Source organism: Thamnophis elegans, chromosome 8 (assembly GCF_009769535.1).
Source record: "Thamnophis elegans isolate rThaEle1 chromosome 8, rThaEle1.pri, whole genome shotgun sequence".
NCBI lineage: Eukaryota > Metazoa > Chordata > Lepidosauria > Squamata > Colubridae > Thamnophis > Thamnophis elegans.
Window position 1 is genome coordinate 55,730,748 of NC_045548.1, and position 24,282 is coordinate 55,755,029.

Below are 24,282 nucleotides of genomic sequence, written 5' to 3' on the forward strand. Positions count from 1 at the left end.
CTGAAGTTTGATTTCCTAGATACTTTCAGTTCTTCTGTTAAGAGGAAAGCTGGAAGCTTTCTGGTTTTAGGGGGTGTTGTTTTTTTAAATCTAAACATGAGGCTAAATTGCCCAGGAGATTATGTTGGTTATCACATTCCATGTGCACATAGCTACAGAATACAAACAGTGCTAGCTGTATGTGGTTTTGGCAATAATGAGAATATTTGGCAGTGTAACAAAGGTGGTATTTTAGCTGCATTTCTTGAGAATGATGCACTCTTCATAATACACGTCATTCTCTGTGAACTTCAAAGAAATGGAAACATTGTCACTAAAAGAAGCAAGAGTTGACCAAGATTTAAGTCAGTTCTGAAGTCTCAATTTATGCTATCAGAAGTTAACAAACTTACTACAAATGGATATTTTTGGTCATATTTTCTGTGAATATACTTTACAAGTTAATCATCTTACTTGGGAAAAATGTGTGAAAAGGCAGATAGGCATGTTTTTCTGCTAGTTTCCTGAATAAATTAGTAGGATTTTTCTAAGGTATTGACTGACACACACACACCAAAAATATAGATCACATGGTGTTATTATCTTTTTTTTAATTTAAGCATTTAAAAAATCTAGTAACCAATTTTGATGCTTGTTTTCTTATGAAGCTTAGATCTAGGACCACACTAAATATATTGCCATTCATCCTTATGAATTTTTGTTTTAAAAAACAGCTGTTTTTGTCTTTCAGATGGAAGTGCAGTCATGTTGCGTGTTCATTCCCAATGACAGCCTGCCATCTCCCAGTACTATCGTGTCTGGTGATATTCCTGGCACTGTCCGTAGTTGGTATCATGGGCAGACCAGTATGCCTGGAACTCTTGTCATTTGCTTACCCCTTCTAAAGATTATGAGTGCTGGGCACAAGTACATGGAACCCCTCCAAGAGATTCCCTTTGTTGTGCCAAGACCAATACTTGAAGAAGGTAAGAGATATCAAATTTTAAGAGGAGTACTATAATGAGGTACTATTTTCTAAGGTGAATCATGTAGCTTGATAGCAACATTCTTCTTTCCTCTTTTCAAAATGCTTCATTCTTTTTAAATGCTTGATCAGCTATTTTTTTATTACTTGCTTTTTAAACCATTTTTGTTTTTATTTTTTATAATGCTCTTTGCGTGACACAAGAATTAAATAAAGGAGAATATTTGTAGCGTGGGATTGAAATGGGTGTTCTCTGAACTTGGTTGTTTCCTTGCAGATGTTTCATTACCCAAACTAGGTAACATTCTCAGTGTTCAGCACTTTGGTAATGAAACATCTAAGAAAACAACCATGATCAGAGAGCACGAAGGAACCCGCCCCCTCCAGACACACACCAAGAATTAAACCCAGATATCTCCATGCAATCAATGCCTTTATTTTAATGTCCTTGCAGTAGCACTATACTTGAGGTGAACTGTGACTAGCATATTTCATATTTTTCATACTCACCCCCTCTGCTCAGAAACTAAATTCTGTTAACGATACATTACTACATTACAGAAATGTTATGGAAGACCATACTACAGTGAACGAGGTTAGACTAAACACTGTTAATAGTGCCTCATTTTGTAAATTTAAAATTTTGGGATACACTTGAACGTATCACATCACATATTCTAACATATCCTTTTTAAAATACAATTTTATTGAAAGTTTAAAACAAGAATAAATGCAAACTAGAATAAGGAAAAAATTAAAAATAAGAAATAAAAGAGGAAGCTAATGTACAAAAAGAAAAGAAAAAAGAAAAAAAGTAGGAAAGGTAAAAATGAAAGGAAAAAATATAAAGAAGTGGCTTCCACTCTTCTTTAAAGTGGTTATAATTTTAATTTATCTTTATCTTAAAATGTATCTTCTTTCTGTAATCTATCCTAAAAATCATTAAAAGCATAGGTTCATTTTTTCCCCATTTTATGCAAAAAATTCATAGGGGGTTTCCAGTCAGCAGTAAGCATACTGTCTTTTCTATAATCAAATACATTAATTTGTCCCTCTCAGCAAGTTCTATCATCTTCACCAACCATTCCTGCACAGGAAAATTCAATTGAAAGCATTTCTTTTAGTCTGATTGATCTGTTGGATTGTTGTTGAAGAAAATCAAATTTCTCATTTTATAAATTTAAAAATATATCACATAACATGTCCTAATATATCTTTTTAAACCATGTTGAATATTTGCTTGAGGAGAAAGATGGGCTATAAATCCAATAAATAAATAAATAACAAAACAGTTGGAAAATAACTGTGTGTTTGCCACTGACTAAATTTCAAATGAAATATTCCTAGTAATTAAACTGGAGTGAGTCTCTGTGACCATTATGACATCAACATGATATTTTTTTTCTAGTCATAGTTTTAAGCCTAATATTTTATGAATGCATCATATTTGACTATATTTGTGAGCAACAAATGTTTTCATCTCCAGCTAAACCCCAGTGATCCCCATGGGATAAAAAAACATGCATACCTAGTTAAATGTAACCTAATACTTTTACCTCTAGTAAGGAAACCCAAGAATAATATTTGCCTGTATTATTATGTAAAGACAATTTCCTTCTCCTTCTGAGGTTAACTTACCAGTCCTTTAAGACTGATTCTCATAGAGACTTCCTAGAGAAAAGAAGAGAAAACAGATTATATCAGATTATATGAAGTGATAATTTCCTGGATTCAGGAAATTTCACATTCAGATTTCTGGGATCACTAAGTAATTAGACTTATTAAAATTTTTGATATTATTTCAGGTGCATTCTAAGTCTTGACCAATTCCTTTCACAACCATTTTTCTATAATACTAAATCTTAATTTTAGAGGAATTTATCCACTGTTGTTGTATTTGTACTTACAGTTTGAATTTAAAAAGTATATTGCCTAGCCATGTTTTTCTTGGACTGTTGTGCTAAATAAATACTAAACCGACAATTTTGGTACTCACTTGTGTCTTAGAAGTTCTAATCTTGTAAACCTCTGTAAATTAACTCTCAGTAATAGGTTTAAAGACCCTATTTATGGATTATGTGCCATCAGATAGTTTAATTCTTAGCAAACACATAAATACATTTCATTGGTGGGATTCAATTTTTTTTACTACCAATTTTGTGGGTGTGGCTTGGGCATGGCATGGCTTTATGGGCGTGGCAGAGGAAGGATACTGTAAAATCTCCATTTCCTCCCTCCAGGGGAAGGTTATTGCAAAATCCCAATTTCTTCCCTATCAGTTGTGACTCAGGAGGCAGAGAATAGATGGGGGTGGGGCCAGTCAGAGGTGGTATTTACTGCTTCTCCAACTACTCAAAATTTTCACTACCGGTTCTCCAGAACTGGTCAGAACCTGTTGAATACCCCCTCTGCATTTTCTCCTGGGCAATCTGCCCCCAATTTGGTTTTTCAGATCCTCCAGCATCATACCTATATATATTATAATTGAGCCCATCTACTTTATGGGCCTAATAGTTGTCTTTCCTCTTTTCTATCTCTCTTTCATAGACAGCTACTTTCCTCATAGTCTTCTTTGAAGAGTTATGTTTTTACAAAATGTATATAAATTAGGATAATTTAAGCCTAGTTATTGAGAACTCTGAGTTTGTATGATGAACCATTTGTTCATTTTTTGACTATCCATGGTGTTCTCCAACATGACAGTTAAAAACATTTATCTTTACTGATTATTTTTTGTTACTTGCCTTATTTTTGTAGATGTTCCATTATTTTCTGTAACTTTCCAATTTGGTAATGAGTGGAGTGCTGTTCTGATGTCAACTTCTATTACTAGTTCTTCTTGTAAATATGGAAAGTGTCTACGATATTGATATCACTTACTATATAGAATTTTAGTATTCAGTATTCAGAAAAGGAATTTAGTTCTGCTTCATTCATTAATTTATTTCAAAATAATAACAATCATAGTGTTTTGTTCATTTTATCTGCATCAATTTCCTTACTGGGAAATTTATTCAAAACCAAATGCATTTTTAAAGCATCTTTATCTAAGCATCTTTTGCTCCCACATATACAACCAAGACTCATCATATCAGGGCTCTCCTGTATCAGAATTGAATTATCCTTCTCTCAGAATATCATACTTCCTCTTAGAGTGTTATGAATATAATTGCTGTCCTTAAAATATACCCATGTAAACACCTCCTATAGTTAAACAAAAGAGCATTAGGAAAATGGAAGATATTGCTTTTTTCTTTTATTTCTTTTACATGAAAGTTAGTGACTACTCCAGAGGTGGGTTGCTCCCAGATCGGCCAAACCAGTATTGGCAGTGGTGGGAGGCTCCACCCACCTGCCCAGATGCTTCTATGCAGGCGCAATAGCATCATGAGCGTGAGCGTGCATGCAAACACAAGCAAACTGGTAGCGCTGGGATTTGAAACCCACTTCTGGACTACACTGTTACCTTAGTGAAGTATTACTCAAAATGAGTATTACTCATTTAAGATATTTTTATCTGTTTCTGAATCCCAGTAATTAACATTGTCTCTTCTAGCAAAAGATAAACATCAAAGGGCATGATCAAGAAAAGCCAAATTAATATTAAATCTTTTATATAGATTAGGTTTAAGTCTCCCAGTGAAAAAATAATTTAAAATTGCTCAGTTTTGGCAATATTAAACCCAACAATACAGTGTAGTTAGATGCAAAGAATATAATTGTGCATATTCATGATGTGTGCATTGTATGATATATATTATATCTGAGAAAGAAATTAAAATGTAGCACCTCTGTGTTACATAACATAGAATGTGCTCTTGAATAGTATCACTAAATACTAGAACTAGACTTTTATTAGTTTTGTAAAAGAATAATCCAGAAATATTTTAGTTTTAAAATAAAACTAATGGAATTATTCCTTTATATACCTATTTTACTTTTGTTCTTCCTTTCCTTTTGATTAACCAGGAGATGCTTTTCCTTGGACAATCAGTCTGAATTATTTCAGCATCTATACGCTCCTGGGGCAGCAATTGACTCTTAATATCATAGAACCTGTTGGCTGCACTTCTACTCTGGCAGTTACTTCACAAGTGTTGCCCACTGCAGGATCAGAATCCAGGCACTCATTTGTTGTATGTCTTCATGTTGACCTTGAATCACTTGAAGTAAAATGCTCAAATCCTCAGGTTGGTGCATTTAATTTATTGGAGCAAATTAAAATTGTTTAATTTAAGTATTGTTCTGGATTCTATAAGAATTGTTTTTTCCCCCTTTTAAGTATCTTTCCTATAAAAACCAAGTCATCAAGATCAGGATACTTAGATTAAGATTTGCTTTGAAGCTCTTTCATGTTTTGTAATTTAGATTCATGTGTAATAGCTATAGCACATAAGTGCATCTTGGGTTTGATGGAATAAAATCACTTGCAGATGTATTGTTAAATGTTGAGGCCCTGCTTTGCTGTCAAAGTGGATACATTTGTTGAAATGAATTAATGTACTCTTTGGAGAAATTAACACACGTACCTGATCTCATTAAGCATCAAATTATTTCAACTAAAGTAAAGAAACCATCTATGAGGGTAATAGAACATGACTTTATTTATATAAATATTTTCTTTCTTCTTTTCCAACCAAGCACTCACTCAAAGTGGTTAGCCATGAATCAAATATAAAAACAAGTTTAAAATGCATAGAATACACAGAAATAAAACACCAATGCCACTCAGTAATTACAAAAAGAAATGGCACAAAAGTAGAAACAGTCCCTTAAATAAGGACAGAATATAAGATCAATCAATTTTAAAGCACAGAGATCACAGAATCTGAAAGAGTAAGGAGCAGGCAGCCAGCTGAATATTACAGAGGAATAAATACTATCATATGATGTTAGCCTTCTGTGGATCATTTCCCTTTGTAAAATATTTGTTGAATCTTGAAATTTGCCATATCTTCAGGTAGTAATTATTCCCAAAGAAAAAGTAAAAAATATTCCTCAATGAAAAAGTGAGACATACTGTATTATAACAAATTCTGAATGATATTTTAAAAGATATTACAGAAACTTGATTCAATTGATATGCACTTAGTGCAATGATAGGGTTGCAAGATGTCATGACTTATTAATATATATTTCTTCAGGCCCTTGGAGAATTGTTACTGAATTTGTATTTTATTTACAGCAACAAATACTTGTGCAATTCATAAGGAATCTATGAAATTTGTCTAGGATAGAGGCTATCTCTGCATTGTTAGTATCAAGTCTATACGATAAATTAATAAAGCTAACAGTATTTAAATTGTAGTGTTGAAATTAGGAATAAAAGTTACCTCATATGGTTTTTTAATTGTCATCAAGTCAATATTGATTTTTTATATATTTTTTATTTTTTGAATAAACACAAACAAACACCTTAAATCATCTTCCATTACAAATTATAGAAAGTGTCATCACCTATGATTCATATCAAGTTATATATTTTACATCACATATATTTATATTTATTGCTTTCATCATCCTTCATCCTTCATATGACTATAGTTGTTTTAAAATCTCTGTATAACAAACATTGCAAAATTTAAAACAAAACCACATAATGGCATTCCGTTATCTATTTTCAATATCATCCAGCCACATTATACCTTTATCACATTCAAAATAAAAATTAATTATATTTAATAACAAAATTTTAGACCTCTTTTCTTAATCGTTGTTTACAATTTATATCCAATTTCCCTTTTATCATATCAATACAAATTATTACATTATTATCATTATCAGTCATTTATTTAACAATAATTTGACTGTTTAACTTACGTTTCCCCCTTTTTTCACCATTTAAAATTTAAACCAAATTTCCTCTTATCAAACCAATATATATGTATACATTGTTATCATTATCAATTATTTATCTAACTTTATCCATTATCACTACATCTTTAACATAATGATCTAATTTTAACTAAATTTAACTAGTGTTTTATTATTAATTGTCATATCTCAACCTGTGTCTTTCCAGTAATAGTGTAGTCCTATTTCTTTTGCCATTTGTGGAATTAGTCTTCTGGTTATTTCCTTAATCAAATTTGTTTGGACTTCTCTTCGCAACTTGTTGCTTGTTACATATCTTGTAAAATCTCGAAACCCTCCATCAGCTTTTTTAATCAGCTTATCTTTGGTTATCAGTAGTGTTTTTGTCAAAGTTTCTCTCCTTAAGTCCATCAATTCTTCTCTTTTCTTCTTCTTCTATACCTTGAAATCTGGAGTAAAGCACCTTTCCAACTATCTTCCCTTTCCTTGTTTCACTCTTTCCATCTCCAACCACACTCAGTTCACTGTCAATATCCACGGTTATCTTGCCTCTTTGTTCATTTTTCCCTTGAGTTTTTAGGAGTCTAGGCTCCACTTTTTCCATTTGCTGGATATCTTCCATTTTTCCATCCGGTTTTACCACATTACAATTTGTATTGTCAATATTTTCCCATCTCTTCTCAATTCTCTCTGTTGTTTCTAATAATTTTTGAATTCCAAACATAATCTGTTGTAATGTTATGGTTTCTTTTTGATGTCGTGCCATCCTTCCAATTAGTAAACACTGCCACTCTAGTTTAAAAACAAATCTTTGTTTTCACTTCTTTCCAGCTACCAACAAGCATCCAAAGAGCACGTGTGTAAACAATCCATGCTCTTCTCTATAAACAAGCTGAAGCCTTTGAAGTGCAAGGTCAAAATGATCAAAGGGAAAAAAGAAAAAGCAATGTTTCCAGGTCTCAACCTCCAACCTCCAAGTGGCAGTGTAACTTCTTTTTCCTCTAAGATTATTACCCTCTTTATATTCCTTTTATATCTTCTTTATGTTTCAGGCTTAGAAGAAAGCCTTCTTAAGTGAAACAAAATAAAAAGAAAAAATCCATCCCAACCATTATTGTAGAAATAAAGGAAAAGATGTAATCGATAGGTGAAAAAAGAAATAGAAGAAGAAAATCTGATACTTTGACTTTAAAAAGTAAAAAAAAATGTTTACAAAACTTCCATCCATAGAAAAAAATAAAATAAAAAAAGATAACACACTGTCCAATAATACTTAATTTCACCGCTTATTTCCTTTTCTTTACCAGTTTAATTTAACTTCAATCTTTTTTGGGCAGTCTTATAAAAATAAGATTTCCTCACAGATGGACACACTTTCTCTTTCTGCTTTCCTCCCGTTGCGGAACTGTCCCGACTTCAGCAGCTTGAGGCTGTGCTTATTGTTGCCGGCAAGAAGAGATTCTCTTGGATCAATCAGGGGCTTTGCGGTGTCCATGAGATCAGCAAGACATACTCTTCCCATTCACCATCTCTTTGGGACGGTTTAGGTCCGAATGGACCATCCAGTGGCAAAAGTGTTGACTGCGATCTCGGAGCTCCGAGATCGCACGTCATACCATTGCGACGTCAGCTCCTTTCTCCCCAGTCAGTATTGATTTTTAATGAACACATAGATTTTGTTCATGACATTCTGTCTCTCATCTGGCCTTTCAGATATTTCCTCACAGCATAGATGTCTCTTTTTTTTATTATATTATGAAACTGGAAGTAATGCCGATTTTCAGTGAAACTGTAGTAAAATGTGGTCATGTAACCATTAGGACGCTGCAAATGGCTGTACACATGGGCTGGTTGCTGAGTGTCCAACTTGGCATGATGTGATCACAGGAGAGGACATAATTTGGGAAGCAGGTTGTAAGTAACCCCAGGAGGTCCATCATAACTTTGAATGGCCATTGCATTGTTTTGCGCTTGGATTATGGATATTCAGATTATCAAAGTAAGGAGAGACACAGGATAAGCATTCTAACTCTTTAGTGGACCTTGATGGACCTTAGTTGATGGACCTTAGTTTCAATATGAAAAAAAAATACTTTTGTCCTGTCCCAGTCCACACACGCACATATCAAGGAGTTTAGGATACTTTATTGAGGCACTGCAAACGGGTAATTTTATTCCCCAGATCCCACCTACATTAAACACAAGGACCCAATGAGTTTGAGTCTACACAGCCAAGGCACAAAATCATAGGAAACACGAAGTTCAAGGCACAAGTTTTCAAATCCACACACAAAATCCAAAGTCCAGGCATAAGTCAAAAATCCAAGCACAATAACCAATGTCAAGGTCCAAGACCAGAATCCAAGCACAAAATCCAAGAGCAAATCACATGGTCAAAAAATAAGGCACAGGTCCGGAAACACAAAGTCAGAACACACAGACAACAGAAAAGTGACTGGTTTTTTCCAACGCTGGTTTGCTCCATGCCTTGGGCTAAGTAGGCGCCTGGTGTAGCTCATTAGGCGGGGTGAGGATGCCTTGTGAGTAACCTCACTGACTTCTGTTGCGCTTCCCTCCGCTTGGTTCTATGCACTCTGAGATCCATTGAGGGAGGCAATTCCTCCTTATCTCTGTTGATTGACTGCAGCTACACCACTTTTCCACTCTGTGCTTCTGGTCATCTGCGTTTCCAGGCAGCAGTTATGTCTCTTCTTTCTTCTCTTCAGCCAGGTGCTTGTCTGGTTGTTCCTCTGCCGGTCTCCAATATTCTTGGCTTCTCCTCCTCTTGCTCATTCACTCCTGGCATGGAGTCTCTGCATCCTCCTGATGCTCTTCCACACCCTAGTCTGGAGCCTAGTCTGAGATCGGTAGTCATAAATTGATAGATTGAATGATTGAATGAATGAATGAATGAATGATAGTATTAAATTAAAACATTTAAATATTAATGCACATTTTGCAGAGTGTAAGGAAATTCTTCAATGTTGTATCGATACAAAAGCAGCTAAGGAAGATCTGTAAGGATAAATTATGTTCTCATATCCACAAATCAAGTCCTGCTTTATATCAAAACTAGACAGACAGCAATGTTTCCCTGCATCTGTTTTGCCCACATTAGAAGCCAACGTCATTCTTTGGATGTATCCTAAGGCTGAAACCTCTTCATTAAATGTGAAAAAAATATTTTTTTCCACAGTGGCAAGCGGGTATGGCATGCAGCTGTGGATATGGTTATATATTGTGCAACTTCCATGGGATTTTTTTAATATACTAAATAGCAAGTTACATGATTATTGCTTATTTATGAAGTATTTTGCATAAATAATTTAGATCTGAGTTGAACAGTACAGTAAGATTATGCAGAATGGTTCCTGAATAGATAGATGTAATATACCAGGAGATAGCTCTGAAAAAGGCTGATTCTTTTCTTCTATGGTTAGAGACTATTTTCACACCTACTACAGAAATTGAATTCTCCTGTATTCTATAAAATTTGATTTTTAGAGTTGCTGATGTTTTAGTTGTACTTGAAGTAGCAGCTTCTATGAAAGTCTATGAAATAATTCAGAAACTAAATTAATTGTTCATTCATTAAAACCACACCCTAAGTTGTAAAAATGGTGATGTAGAACTTACAGCCTTACCTACTGTTATTTGATTTTTTTCTATGCAGATTTTTCCTATATCTGTCAAATGAAAATACTGCTGTAATAAGGCCATCACAAACTTATTATTTTTATATTGTATGAAATTGGATTTGTGGAAAATGTTGACATATTTGTTTATGTATTTATTTATTTCAGGTGCAACTGCTATATGAACTAACAGATTTGATGGAGAAAGTTTGGAATAGGATTCATAAGATGGGAATTTTCCATCAGTCTCTGGCACATACAGAATCTGTTTCAGGACCTGTACCACCTGTTTCACCTGTTAAAAGTAGTATTGGGACTGCTCCCCTGGATGCCAGTACATGTAGTCCATCAGCTGACATTGGGACAACTACAGAGGTACTGAAATAAGTGATCGCCACAATGTAAAAAAGATGTTGAGACTCTGGAAAGAGTGCAGAGAAGAGCAACAAAGATGATTAGGGGACTAGAGGATAAAACATATAAAGAACAGTTACTGGATATGTGTAATCTTATGAAAAGGACTAGGGGTGACATAATAACAGTTTTCCAATATCTCAGGGGTTACCACAAAGAAGAGGAGTCAAGCTATTCTCCAAAGCACCTGAGGGCAGGACAAGAAGCAATGGGTGTAAACTAATCAAGGAGAGAAGCAACTTAGAACTAAGAAGAAATTTCCTGAGAACAATTAATCAGTGGAACAACTTGTCTTCAGAAGTTGTAAATACTCCAACACTGGAAGTTCTTAAGAAGAGATTAGATAACCATTTGTCTGAAGGGATGCAGGGTTTCCTGCCTAAGCAGGGGGTTGGAATAGAAGACCTCTAAGATCATGTACAAGTCATCATTTTGTGTCACAGCAGGTTACTGAAGAGGCTGCAGTAAAAACTACTACAGCTGCTAAAACCATTATCATGATCTTGTCATAGAAATGTCCGATTTGTCAATTTTATCTTTTTGTGTGTGTGGAGATAACCTGCCTTGGATTTACTATTTTCCTTGAATATATTCTGATCCAATAGAATGAGGAAGCAGCATCAAAATATAACATCTATGATTATGTTTAAGACTTAGTACTTGAACATATTAAAGATCTTTAAAAAATGAATGTTTACAGACTATATCAAGATAAGTGATTAATAAGGTGAGGAAGTATGGCTCACTCCAAAAATTGTTTACATTAAATAGTATATGAAGTATTTATTTATATTATCCAGCTGTGAATAATTCTTTTCATTTTGATGGATTGATAGGGAGTGCTGCTCCATCATATGGTTAAAAAAAATGTTAGGATTCCTGAATTAGAAACTGGGTAAATCTGAAGATGAAAACTTGAGTAAGAGGCTTAAGAGCCAAAGTTTAGAAACATTTAATCATTTTTAACCTCCTCTGCATTTGAGTAAAGGTAGTACAGACTGGCCACTTGTTACTGTTTACTTAAGTACAAACATTTGAGGAAGTGTTTAGTCCTTGGGGAACAGTAATTTGCTCCAGACTTATATCATCCCTGAGCTTTAATGCAGATCAAGGATGAAGGCCTTATATGTTTGGCTTTTCCAGATGAATAAAGATAAATTCTCCTAAGAAAAATATACTTGATATTTTGGTTCATTTTGCAAGAATTGGCAAAGAATGAAATTGTGTATTTTAGATATTGGTATGAGGAGGGTGGAAAAATAGTTTACTTTTATTCTGACTTTATTTTGTGGATTTAAATACAAATAGAAAACTAATGCATAAATCATTTTTAAATAAAATTTAAAATAAAAGTAGATATGGAAAGTGAAAGATTATGATAAAGTGTTCATTTTTAGAGAAAAATAAGGTGTAATAATGTACAAGATTATGATTAAAATAAATGGAAACTACCAAAAAGGACAAATTGCCCTATTACAATTCAGCTGTGTTTTATAAAGTAAACTACATTCTTACGTATTTAGCTTTTTTAATTACAAGATGTTTAGCATTATTTTCAACCTACACATATTGATAATCAAACATTCCTATTATATCCTGTTATTTGATAAGAATATTTGACTCCACAGTGAAGTTAAAAAGCCACATCTTCCCAAAAAGAATAGCTGCTCTTGGGAAACATCTACAAATTATAATCATGGTAGCAATCATTGTTGTGTTCTTGCCAACCTAAATTCCTCTTACGTTTGTGAAGGAAATTCTCCTGAAATTAAGAACAATTCAAAGATCATTTGAATTATCAGTTACCAAGAAAGTACATCTGTGCTTAAACCACATGGATAAATATTGTATTTCATCTATGACAGTCTCACAGATACAGAGGTATACAGCTGTTTCCCCTTCCAAACCTTCATGAAGTTCTCAGATTTATTTCAAATGTTTTTAAAATTAAATTAAATTTCATTTCATTTCCATCTTGATTGCTGTCATTTGCCCATCCCCTTTTTATGATGTGGCCCTTGGCCTGCCATTCAAAAGTCAAGTGAAGCCCTAAACTCAAATGTTGCCTACCTCTATTTTAGTGGTTCATTATAAAATACATTATAAAATGCAGTGTTTACCTCATACCATCAGATCTTGGAACTGCTGTGAGATTGAGTGTTGCCTTTGTTAGGATACAGATTTTAGCCTTTGAAATTAACTGTGATACGCAGTTAAATGCATTGTTCCTCTATTATAAGAATATTAAGTGAAATCGTGATGGATTTAATGAATGCTTTCACAGAAAAAGCTGTTGCTTTTTTTAATTAACAAATAGAACATAATTGATCATCAATGTATTTAGAATATTTCAATTTGGGTATTTTCCCACAATAATTATTTTAAATCATACATTACACTGGTATATGTAGCTTTCAGATGTTAAACTCAAAACATATTTTTATGAAAGAACATTTTGCATTTAGATTAAGTATCAAAACACTTGAGTGCAAGCCATTTTAAAGAATCTTCCGATGGCATATATGCTATTTTTGTATGCAATTTGATATGTTTGTTTATTATTGTTATGTTAGATTTGTTATCATGAAAAATCATTTATTTAATTAAATTAGTACAGAGCAATGTATTTGTATGGAGAGAAGGGCACAACTTCTCTGTGTTCTCAGGTGTAGTCTATTGATTACAATTTGGCATATTCAGCTAAGATGCTTTCAAGTACATAGGAAATAATTCTTTTATAAAATGTTGAGAATAGTTCGTCTATTCAGAGAAATACAAACTTTCTTGAACTTCACTTCTAATCAATACTAAGAATATTTTGATTTTAATTATATAGGGCTTTCTTTTTCTTTGACTTCTACTTACATTGCATTGGCAGGGGTTCAGTTATGCAGAAAAAATACATTTTCTAGAAGTTGATTCTCTGTGGATTATGATGGAGAAGGCAACATTATAGAAATAGGAGGCACCACTGTAAGGAATTTAGATGTATATGAAAATATCTGCCATGGTTTTCTATTATATTCCAGCTTTACTTAATTTACTTAATTAGTAAATCTGTGGATATGTTGATGTTGTTGTTGATGTTGATTTTATTTATATGCCGCCCTTTTCCCCCGAAGGGGACTCAGGGCGGCTCACAACTCAATCAGGGAAGGGGGATACAAACAAGAATTTAAAACGACATAAACAACAATGCATAATTAAAACACAACAGTCATACCAATTCGAGACGGGGGCAACAGTTCTTTAGCCCCAGGCCTGTCGGAACAGCCAGGTTTTAAGGGCTTTGCGGAAGGTCTGGAGGGTGGTGAGGGTTCGAATCTCCACGGGGAGTTCGTTCCAGAGGGTCGGAGCAGCCACAGAGAAGGCTCTCCTCCGAGTAGTCGCCAGTCGACACTGACCGGCGGATGGAATTCGGAGGAGGCCTAATCTGTGGGATCTAATCGGTCTAGTGGAGGTAATTGGCAGCAGAAATGAATGAGTTGGGTGTATGTGTGTCTGTACTGTATGTATCAGAGTATTCTCAGCAGAAGGGTTCTCAGCATATGTGAAAGATGTAAAAATGGATAAGAGTGTTTTATGTCCTAGTTTCCAGTATCCTTGTAGAATGGTACCAGTTTAGAAACAGCACATTTTGCAGAGAGGAGAAATTGTTCATAACAATGTACATCAGAATCTTTTCTCACATTACAGAGCTTACTTAATAAGCCATAGCTTATAAAGTATTTTATTTACTTGTACAATTTCCATGTTGGAATTTCTTTTTCAAATATATATATATATATATATAAACATGAGTAGGAGTGATTGATATTTTAAATTTAGATTTTTTTTACATTTGTTTTTTATTTTCTTTCTCTCTCCCTCCCCTCCCTCTCCCCCTCTCTCAGGGTGAATCCCTCCAAGGTGGTGATGATTCTCCATTCTCAGACTCTGTTACCTTAGAGCAAACAACAAGCAATATTGGCATCTCAAGCGGACATGTGAGTTTATGGATGCAGTGGATGTTGCCGAAGCTTACTGTAAAGTTATTTGCACCAGATCCAGAAAGCAAAGGCACAGGTATTACATTTAATTTTAAAAAACGAATGCATCATGGAACAGAATTCGTCTTATATATTGGCTCAAATACACTGTCCTAATGGAGGCTTAGCATATCCTGTTTCCATGTTTGAGGGAAGAAGACAGACCAAATCACTTCGTTCATTGTCTCTGTTTTGACACTAAACTTGAATGACTTTTCTGCCTGGGTCTGAGAACTGTAAAATGCATGCTGCATGAGACCACAGCCAATGGTTTGCCAGCCTTATGTTAGTAGGATAAATAGAACAATTATGCCTTATCAATATGAGGCTGCAATTGATGTCCTTCCACCCATCGGATCCCAGTCAGCAGAATCTTAAGTATGGCTATAGAGCAAGTGATTATGTGCACTGTGTACTGCTTTTAATGGCTGCTTTAGGATTGATCTGTCTTTTAAAAGGCATAGGTTATATAATAGCAGTTATAAATTATATAACTAGATGTCATTTATCAACATGTACTTGTGTGCCTACAGCTTTAGTCAAGTCCATGGCTTTGTTTGTGGAACAGAATCTAACCCCTGTTTCTCTCCTTTATGAGTACAATATCTGTATACTAAGCCCATTGGTAGATAAGGTTAAGAGTAGGAGAAACCAAATTGTATGTGAGCTTTCCATACACATTTCTGGGGGAACTATTAGTTGTTTAAGATTTGTCTTAATAATATTGGCTTGAAATTAAGGCAAACTATTTTCTTCTCCATTTCTACAAAATAATCGTGACTTATTGATGAACTGGATAATTTTGTTGGATACTACAGAGATATGTGTGGTTGGTGAGTTAGAAGATCTCAGTGCCTCAGTAGATGTACAAGATGTCTACACTAAAGTAAAGTGTAAAATAGAAAGTTTCAACATTGACCACTACAGAAATAGGTAAGAATTTTATGTTCATTTTATATTAGTATTCATATAGAAACATACTATATCGTTTAAATGGTAATAGTTATTGATCTGAAGGACTGAGGTTACATATTTGAAATTATATTGCTATGTCATAATTTTACATATCAATATTGCAATCTTGGTTGTAATTGGAAGTACATCTAATTTGTGTCCAAATATGCCTCCTCACTAACATTTTAAATGAAGTTGTTGACATGACAAATTTCACCACCACTTAAGTCAAATCTTTGTTGTAAAATCCCAGATGGCGGTTAGTTGGCACCAGAGAGTTAGCATATTCTATCTAGAGTTTCACTTTACAGTTCTTAGTCCTATGTTAAGCCAGGCTAAATGCGTAGCCTAGAACAAGCCTTCCTCCTCATCAACGAGTACAGCTAGGAAAAAGCTTCTTGTACAAGTAGTCCTTACTTAACGACTGCCTCATTTAGTGACCATTCAAAGTTACAACAGTTTGGGTGGGAAAAAGGCTTTGCAACAAAATTTTGCACTAACAGCCATTGCAGCATCCCATGGTCACATGATTGCCATTTGTGAATTTCACAACCAGTTTCCAACAGGCAGAATTAATGGAAAACACAGAAGTGAAATTTCAAGTCATGGTCACATGATACTCATATGATTTTTCACTTAATAACCACTGTTTTAGTGATTGAATTGCTGGTCTGAATTGTAGTTGCTAAGCAATGACTTCCCTGTACTTCACGTTTAACTTGAAATGCTCCCCCTTGCCTTGAAGTTATAGAAGAAGCCATGGCATATTAGTATAGTATTGGTTACAAAGGCAGTGGACTGATCTGTTAGGCACATTCCTTACTAAACTGTTTGTCTATCTTTTTCTATCATAATCTCTGGTGCTAACTACTTTTCCTTCCTTTCCATTTTTCTTCTTTATTAAAAGTTCTGTCATATTCTTAATTAAGGTAGTTAATTTATTATAAAAAATGAAATTAAAATTTAATCTCGCCATAGAAAAGAAAGATATCCTTCCTTTTGTGTTTGATAGGTATGAACTGAAATTGTAGAAAGTTAATACCATAGTGTATAATATTCATAACTTTATGTTCCATTAAAAAAACTTATTTTCTAATAATTTGTTGCTCAGATTAAACGTGTCAGACAGTAATAGTGATATGTTGCTGAAATGTATTTTATACATAAGAAATAGCAACGATTACAATAGTTCAGTAAAATAAAAGTTTTCTAATCAGCAATATGAAAATATATGAATTGCCATTTGGATTAACCTCATTTAAAATTATGAATGTGCTGAAAAAAGTTATGTGTAACTGGTCCTCATGATTACAACCATCACAGCATCCCATGGTCCAATGATCAAAATTCAGGTGCTTAGCAACCAGCATGTATGTATGATGCAGTGCCCCGGGATCACGTGATTGCAATTTGTGATTTGCCTGGGGGCTTCTGACAGGCAAAGTTAAAGGCGGAAGCCCAATTCACTTAACAACCACAGTCATTTACTTAGTTATAATGACAGGAAGGTCACAATATTAGGTGTGACTCACTTAATGACTTCATCAATTACCAATGGAAGTTCCAATCCCAATTCTGAATGTAGTTCGAGGATTTCCTGAATATAAAAGAATTGTTATTATTTAAAGTCTAAAGAGTAAAAAAAAAATTACAGTATCTAGTTATCTACATTAATTAAAGATGGGTCTGGGAATTGATGATAAAACAATCTTATTCATAACATGGCTGATGTAACAGTTATTGAGAAGAAGAATGTCTGGTTCACTGATGCCACTATTCCAAATTGAGGAAAAATAATTGGAAAAATTTATGAAATACTAGGACTTGTAGATTGAAATTGAATGCTTATGGACAAAGAAATCCATTATACTAATTGTGATTGGAATTCTCAGAACAATAGTTAAAGGACTTCCTTGTTATCTAGAAATATTGAATTATCAGATCTGAACACCTAATTTTAACACCACCCTGCTTGGAACTGCCTATATTCTTAGACACTACCTTAAATATTCTTAATTCTTGATTAGGTTTTGAATTATTATGCTTTCACCAGTCTTAAACTGTGAATCTAACAGTAATTACACATACATAATAAAATATGAATCAGTACTTAATAAAAGTAAAAAAAAACATAATGCATATGTATAGATAATCAATCAATATAGAAAGGGTGGCAAACTTGAGGCCCAGGGACGGGATCTGGCCCATGGGATGCTTAGATCTGGCCCACTAGAAACAGCAACAGACAGGCCCGTGGTGTCTCTGCTAGCAAAAATGGAGCTTGGGAGGGCTGCATGTGGCCCTCCCAAGTTCTGTTTTCAGCCGGGATGACCTCCTGCAGCCACTTGCCCGCGAAAATGGAGCTCAGGGAGCTGCGTCCCCCCCGAGCTCCATTTTCACTGGCAGAAGGCTGCAGGAGGCTGTCCAGGCTGAAAATGGGGCCACGTCCACCCCACCCCAACCATGCCCCCTAAGGTCAAACACAACCCTGATGTGGCCCTCAATGAAATTGAGTTTGACTCCCCTGCAATAGAGTATTTAAACTAAAATAGGTAACCAGTGGAGAAAAGATATATTTGAAAAAATATTGTGGTGAATTATACAAACAGCAGAGCAATAATTAGCAAAATTCCGCCAATTCCAGCTCACTACACTAGGTATGCAGCTGAAGATGCTATATGCAAGTATATTTTTTAATCAATTCTCTGGCAGGCCTTTTGATTAATTGGTATCTGTTGTAGTAAATCCCACTACTTTGCTGTTTGTAGGAGATATTTAAGGGAATTAAAATATAGAGACATTTAGCTGCCTAGGCCAGCAACGTCTGGTTTACTGCATAAGGCTTTACCTAGAATAGGCTGCCTGATATACCAATATCCAGAATTGCTGTCAGAAAAAATTTGGATGTGTTGGAATATATTATTGCCTCCTGGCATATGTTTAAGATCAATGGATGATTGGAACCTTAATACAGTCAACGTCAGCATAACAAATATTGAAGTGCCATGAGTCCAGTGTACTCAGCTGCTATGGCACTTTCATAGCAGAAAGGGCTATACTATACCATAGTTTTCTGGAAATAAAACCAGGCTGGACATTTACTATGAATATCTTTAGAAAAAAAAGTTGCTTTGCAAATGGGAACAAATTGCTCTAGGACCAAAAAGATAATCAGTTTGAAGTGGTGACTAATCGTGCTCCTAAATATCCCAGTAAGACCTTGACACGATTACATTTCTTCTAGTAGTTTTGTGAATTTTGTGTTTCCCAAATGTGGAATTGTCTTGGAAAATTCATTTCTGTCTGGATGCATACATCTGATATTCCTTCTGTTTCTATGGTTGTTTACAATAATTGGTATAAATGTAGTACCTAATATCCCTGTTTCCTGTAGCATTAAGTTCACTATGAAAGATTCTATGAAATGCAATGTTCCTGCAGAAAAACAGAATATTTCTCCAGTAAATATCGAGGGTATTTGCAGCTGTTGGAGCATAGTGCTGCTGTTGCAACATCAGAAGAACCTGAGTTATGTTGTGGGCAAAATGTCAATTTCTCCAGGATGGTTTTCATGAAGAAGAAACAAACCATCTGCCTGTACACCATCTATGACTATACTATTCATTTAATTCCAGGCTACAGATTCTATCTTATTGACTTTGTACCTTATCTGAACTGGAGTTAGATATGTCACACAATTTTTAGGAAAGAAACCATCTGCACTGGGGTTTCATTTAACTTTCCATATCATCAGGTGTTGATAAAAGGAAATGAAATCCTCATGTAAGTGGACTTACGTTCCTGGGGAAAAACAAGATGTAAATAAAATACATACAGCATGAACAAAATACATTGTCTACTAATCATCAAGCAGAAGAACATCCTGGGTTATGCAAAATACTCCCACCTTTCCCATGATTTCTAATGGTCTTGGGTTATGATTGAGATTAAGGACAACATTGAGGCATGCCCAATGTGAGGAACGGCTAAGAAATCCTTGAATCTTCCCATGCCTGGACCCAGCCAAGCATTTGAGAAAGCAATTTATATGGGTTTAATTACAGACCTTCCAAACACTCAAAGACACACTCATATAATAGCATTCTTCAACTTATCACATTTTGTCCTTGGCTATGCATTATTGTGAATTGATTATTCCATTGCCACTAATGAAATCAAGCAACTCTTTTTGAAATGGCTTCAAACTTCATGGGTTGCTTGAGTGTATGATCACTTCAGTTCACTGTTCCGGAAAAACGATCTCAAGGTTTTGGGAATGCAGCTAAATTCCTAAACACTTTGACATTCTCAACCTGATTGACAGAGTGTATCAACTCTATCTTAGAACAATATATGTGTATTAAAAAGGCTGATTTGCTTGATTTGCTTCAAAATAATGCATAACCAATCTCTATGCTTCTACCTTGTTCTATGCAATTATGAAATGCACTTATTCTATATTTTTACAAAATTACATTCTCCATCTTCCAGCATTAACAGTAGAGCAGTCAATAGAGGATCTACTGTTAGATAGCTGAGCAAGTAAATTATTGCTACAAAATATGCCAATGGGAGAAAACAGTGTTGACTTTACTCAAAATTTCTAACAGATATTGATTTCCTTTGAAGCATTTATCAGTGCAAAAATTATTTTTTTTGGTTTACAGGCATATTGAGAATCCCAATCAATCCCAGGAACTGATGAGAATAAACATCTATATGTGATCTCTGACTTGAAATATTAGATATGAACATTGTTTATTGGGCAGGACTTAGATACCTGACACTGAAGATACCCATGCCCACAAGACAATGGGAGATTACTGCCAATAGGAGATTACAAAGCTAATTCGAGATTACAAGGCTAAATTCAATAAAATCTTATTTAGGAGTTTGACATTTCTCCTCAGTAGATTATTTTCTCTTAAAAGACAGCAAGCAGAGTCTGATTATGAGTGGATTTTTAAAATAATCTCTGCATAAACCTTTTAGGCAGAAGACAGATGGAAACAATGTCTGTTGTTCCCTCCCTGTGCTGCAGTTTCTGAACCTTGCCTTTTCTGCTCCTCAAGTTTCCCAAAATTTAGCCTGCTGCTTGACTACTCTTTACACATGTTCCTCAGAATTGATTGTGCTATCTTTATTTAACAGCTAGCATACCTCCATTCATTTCTGCATATAATATTCTCATATCTTGGCATTATATATTTCCAGTAGGGGTTCTTTCATAATTGCCTACTTATTACGGATCTATGCATTCTATTCTTTAATACAGGACTACCCTAGTTAATTCACATTTTTAATAATATTTGCTTTTTAGCATTATATATTTTCCCATATTGCATCTTTATACAATATACAACATGGACATTATTTTGAACCTGGAATAGCTTAAGTCAACTTTAGTTTCCTCCTGCTTTTTCTTTCCCCTCCGCAAGCTTTTCCTATGAATTCTTTTTTTTATCCACATTTCCCTCTGAAATTATGGTCTAGGAATGTCCCAGACTTTGTGACTGTTTCCATTCTATTAGTCATAGATTTAAGGGATGATTATTTGTGGATCAGCACTCCTATTATCAATTTGTCTTACCATTAAGATCTGTAAGAGAGGGATTTCTTCCTCTGTTAAAGACACATTTATATAGTTTACTTTCTTTTCAGATGCCTATGTTGTAGATATTAGACATTTCTTTTGCATTTGTCCCAGAAGTTTGTAAATTTTGTATAATGTTAAATATTGAAAAAAAAGCTATGCAAATCTTGATTAGCTTTCTGAAATGTGTTCTATTTGAAGTTGCACTTGAAGTCAACCTGAAAACTTCTGCTGGTAGAAGATAATGCCTGCCCTTTGCCCAGAGAATAACCATGATATTGTTGTGGGAGCTGCAATAATTGTTAGCTTGTTCCAATTGTAATTCAAGGTGCTGGTCATCATCAGTACTCGTTGCATGAATTGAGGAAGTTTACTGACTAGTTTAGTGATCACCTATCCAAACGAACTTCCGCTTGCCTGAACTATGTGAATAATATCTACTAATGACTCTTTCCTGTCATGCAGAAGTAAAAGGGGGGATACAAAGATAGGCCTTATAAGAATGGCCTGTTCACACAAACCTCTGGAGATCTGTTAACATCTGGCTTTTTTGGAAGATCTTTAGAAGTAAACAGCTAGAATAAGTTGCACCAAATATTGCTGTTTTATTGCTTCATTTTTTTCTCTGTATTTTTTCTGTAATTTTGACTTGTTTTATATATCACCTATAACATTTGAAATGAAACAGTTTATTGATCCAATAAGCAAACAAACAAACAACTAATGTTGAAATTAACCTTATATACATGTTTTAATATTAGTGCAGTTATGCAGGTAGTCCTCAACCATTCATTTAGTGACGTTCAAAGTTACAACATCCTTGAAAAAAAGTGACTGATGACTGTTTTTCATACTGTTGCAGCATCCTATGGTCACATGATTAAAATTCAGATACCTGACCACTGGTTGATATTTATGTCGGTTGCAATGTCCCAGGGTCATGTGATCACCTTCTCACAAGTCAGTAAGGAAGCCAGATTCACTTAACAACTGTGTTATTAACAACTGCAGTGATTCACTTTACAACTGTGGCCAGAAATGTTCTAAAATGGGGCAAAAGTCACTTAACAACTGTCTTGCTTATTAACATAAATTTTGGGCTCAATTATGGTTGTAAGTTGAGGACTAACTGTACAGATAGGCTAGCTTGTAAAATTGAATGACAGCTGCATGTACTTTAAAATTTATTTGTTTTCATTTTTGTTTTGCATTGTTATTTACGATTATGTTGAAGCCCGTCCACCCCACCCTCCTGATTAATGCCTGGAATTGTTTGAGCAAGATGGGTGGCTATAGAAATTGAATCAATCAATCAATGACTAAATACCGCTAAAATGTATATGTTGTTATGTAGTTGAAATGTTTGGATTCTGAACAGCTACTTAGAATAGATAAGGTGAACATTATGTTTTCCAGACCAGGAGAAGGCTGGCAATCTGGACATTTTGAAGGGATATTTCTACAATGCAAAGAAAAGCTTGTGGTGAGCTTTTTATGTAGTGGAATAATACATTTAACCAAATAATTACCCTAAAATCTAAATATATGATTTTATTTTCATTACAAGAAGAATGATTGCAACAATTATGATGTAAGTCATCACGTCGTTAATTTGCTCTTGCAGAGGTGGATGGGAAAAATCTGTTGAGTTTTGTTTCTGTCCAAGTTCTGTAGCTCTTTTAATCCATCTCCTTCCATTTTAATAAAACTTCTTTCCTTCATAATTGAAAAGCAAATCGAGTGACATTATCCCTGAATAGCCATGTTCTACGTTGCGCCCTGCTTTTTGTTGTTGTTGTTGCTGCTGCTGTCTGCTGAGCTGTTGCTTCCAAATAATGAAACAGTGACATCTTTTTCAATTTTGTGATTTCTCTTTTTGTTAAAATCATTTGATCTGTGATTTTGGAAGTGAAGGACTCACAAGGAGAACTCAGATGTCAGAATTTGGCTTTTTTTTTTTAATGCCTGTGAATTTTTTCCCCCCCTTAAGGCTCAGTGTTTGTTTTTCTGCTTTTTTTTATCTATATCACCTCAAGCTTTGGGGAAGATTCTTGGTCTCTGGGGAAATGTGGAGGTGTCTTCCTTTCCTGTACTGACAAGCTGAACAGACGTACATTATTGGTTCGACCGGTCAGCAAGCAGGACCCTTTCAGTAACTTCTCTGGCTTCTTTCCTTCTGTAAGAAATCAGTGCAATATGTATGTTACAGAACTTCCACTAACAAACAGTATTTCAGAGAGGTGATGGTGAAGGCAGAAAGCTGTTCTTCGAAGAACCCATTAGTCAAAGTCATATTTTTGTTTTTTAATGTTTAAAAAATATGTTCTGTTTCCCAGTGGTATTCTGGCTAGTGTTTTCACATGCAAAGTAAGTTGGCTAGAGTAGCAAAGGAAGAATTTATCTTCACAACTTATGGATTTGAATTTAATTATGTGAAGAATGATGCATATATTTGGCCGTTTAAGAAGCTACAGCTGTACAAGTTAATAGTTACAGGATAAATTTAAATGTTTTGCTGGTCCACGGCTGTTAGCAAAATTACTGAGTGCCTATTAAAATATTTGAGATAATTTTTTGCAAACTTAAAGCAAACTCACTGCCAAAACCCAAAAGCCACAGTAGGATAATGCTAACTTTTGTTCAAAGTAACTAAAAACTTCCAAGATTTGTGAGTGAGATCAAATTTTAACACGCTTTAGAATTCAAGGCTTAATGGGTTACCAATGGAAGAAAGGGAAATATATAGCTATAGGAGAAAATGAAAGCCACTCTAGGATAAAACTGGGAAAAAAAAGATATTTGCCAATATAGGGATCCTAAAATTGCCATTTGTTTTTCTCTAACTCATATATATTCTAAATTGTTATAAATATATTTTAG

At 34.5% G+C, this 24,282-nt stretch overlaps 1 protein-coding gene across 5 annotated transcripts in view; it reads left to right on the plus strand.

Moving 5' to 3' along the window:
• VPS13B (vacuolar protein sorting 13 homolog B) overlaps positions 1-24,282 on the plus strand; it is a 331,777-nt gene that overhangs the window by 127,121 nt on the left and 180,374 nt on the right. The window contains exons 23-29 of one of the 5 annotated variants that reach the window (XM_032222764.1): positions 731-965; positions 4,934-5,154; positions 10,582-10,788; positions 14,721-14,892; positions 15,674-15,788; positions 22,819-22,885; positions 23,439-23,575. In XM_032222764.1, coding sequence (XP_032078655.1) covers positions 731-965; positions 4,934-5,154; positions 10,582-10,788; positions 14,721-14,892; positions 15,674-15,788; positions 22,819-22,885; positions 23,439-23,498 — 1,077 coding nt within the window. In that variant the 3' untranslated portion in view covers positions 23,499-23,575. Of the gene's footprint in view, positions 1-730; positions 966-4,933; positions 5,155-10,581; positions 10,789-14,720; positions 14,893-15,673; positions 15,789-20,476; positions 22,372-22,818; positions 22,886-23,438; positions 23,581-24,282 lie in introns of those variants that run through there. The other 4 variants (XM_032222762.1, XM_032222761.1, XM_032222765.1 and 1 more) reach the window with 4 other exon arrangements.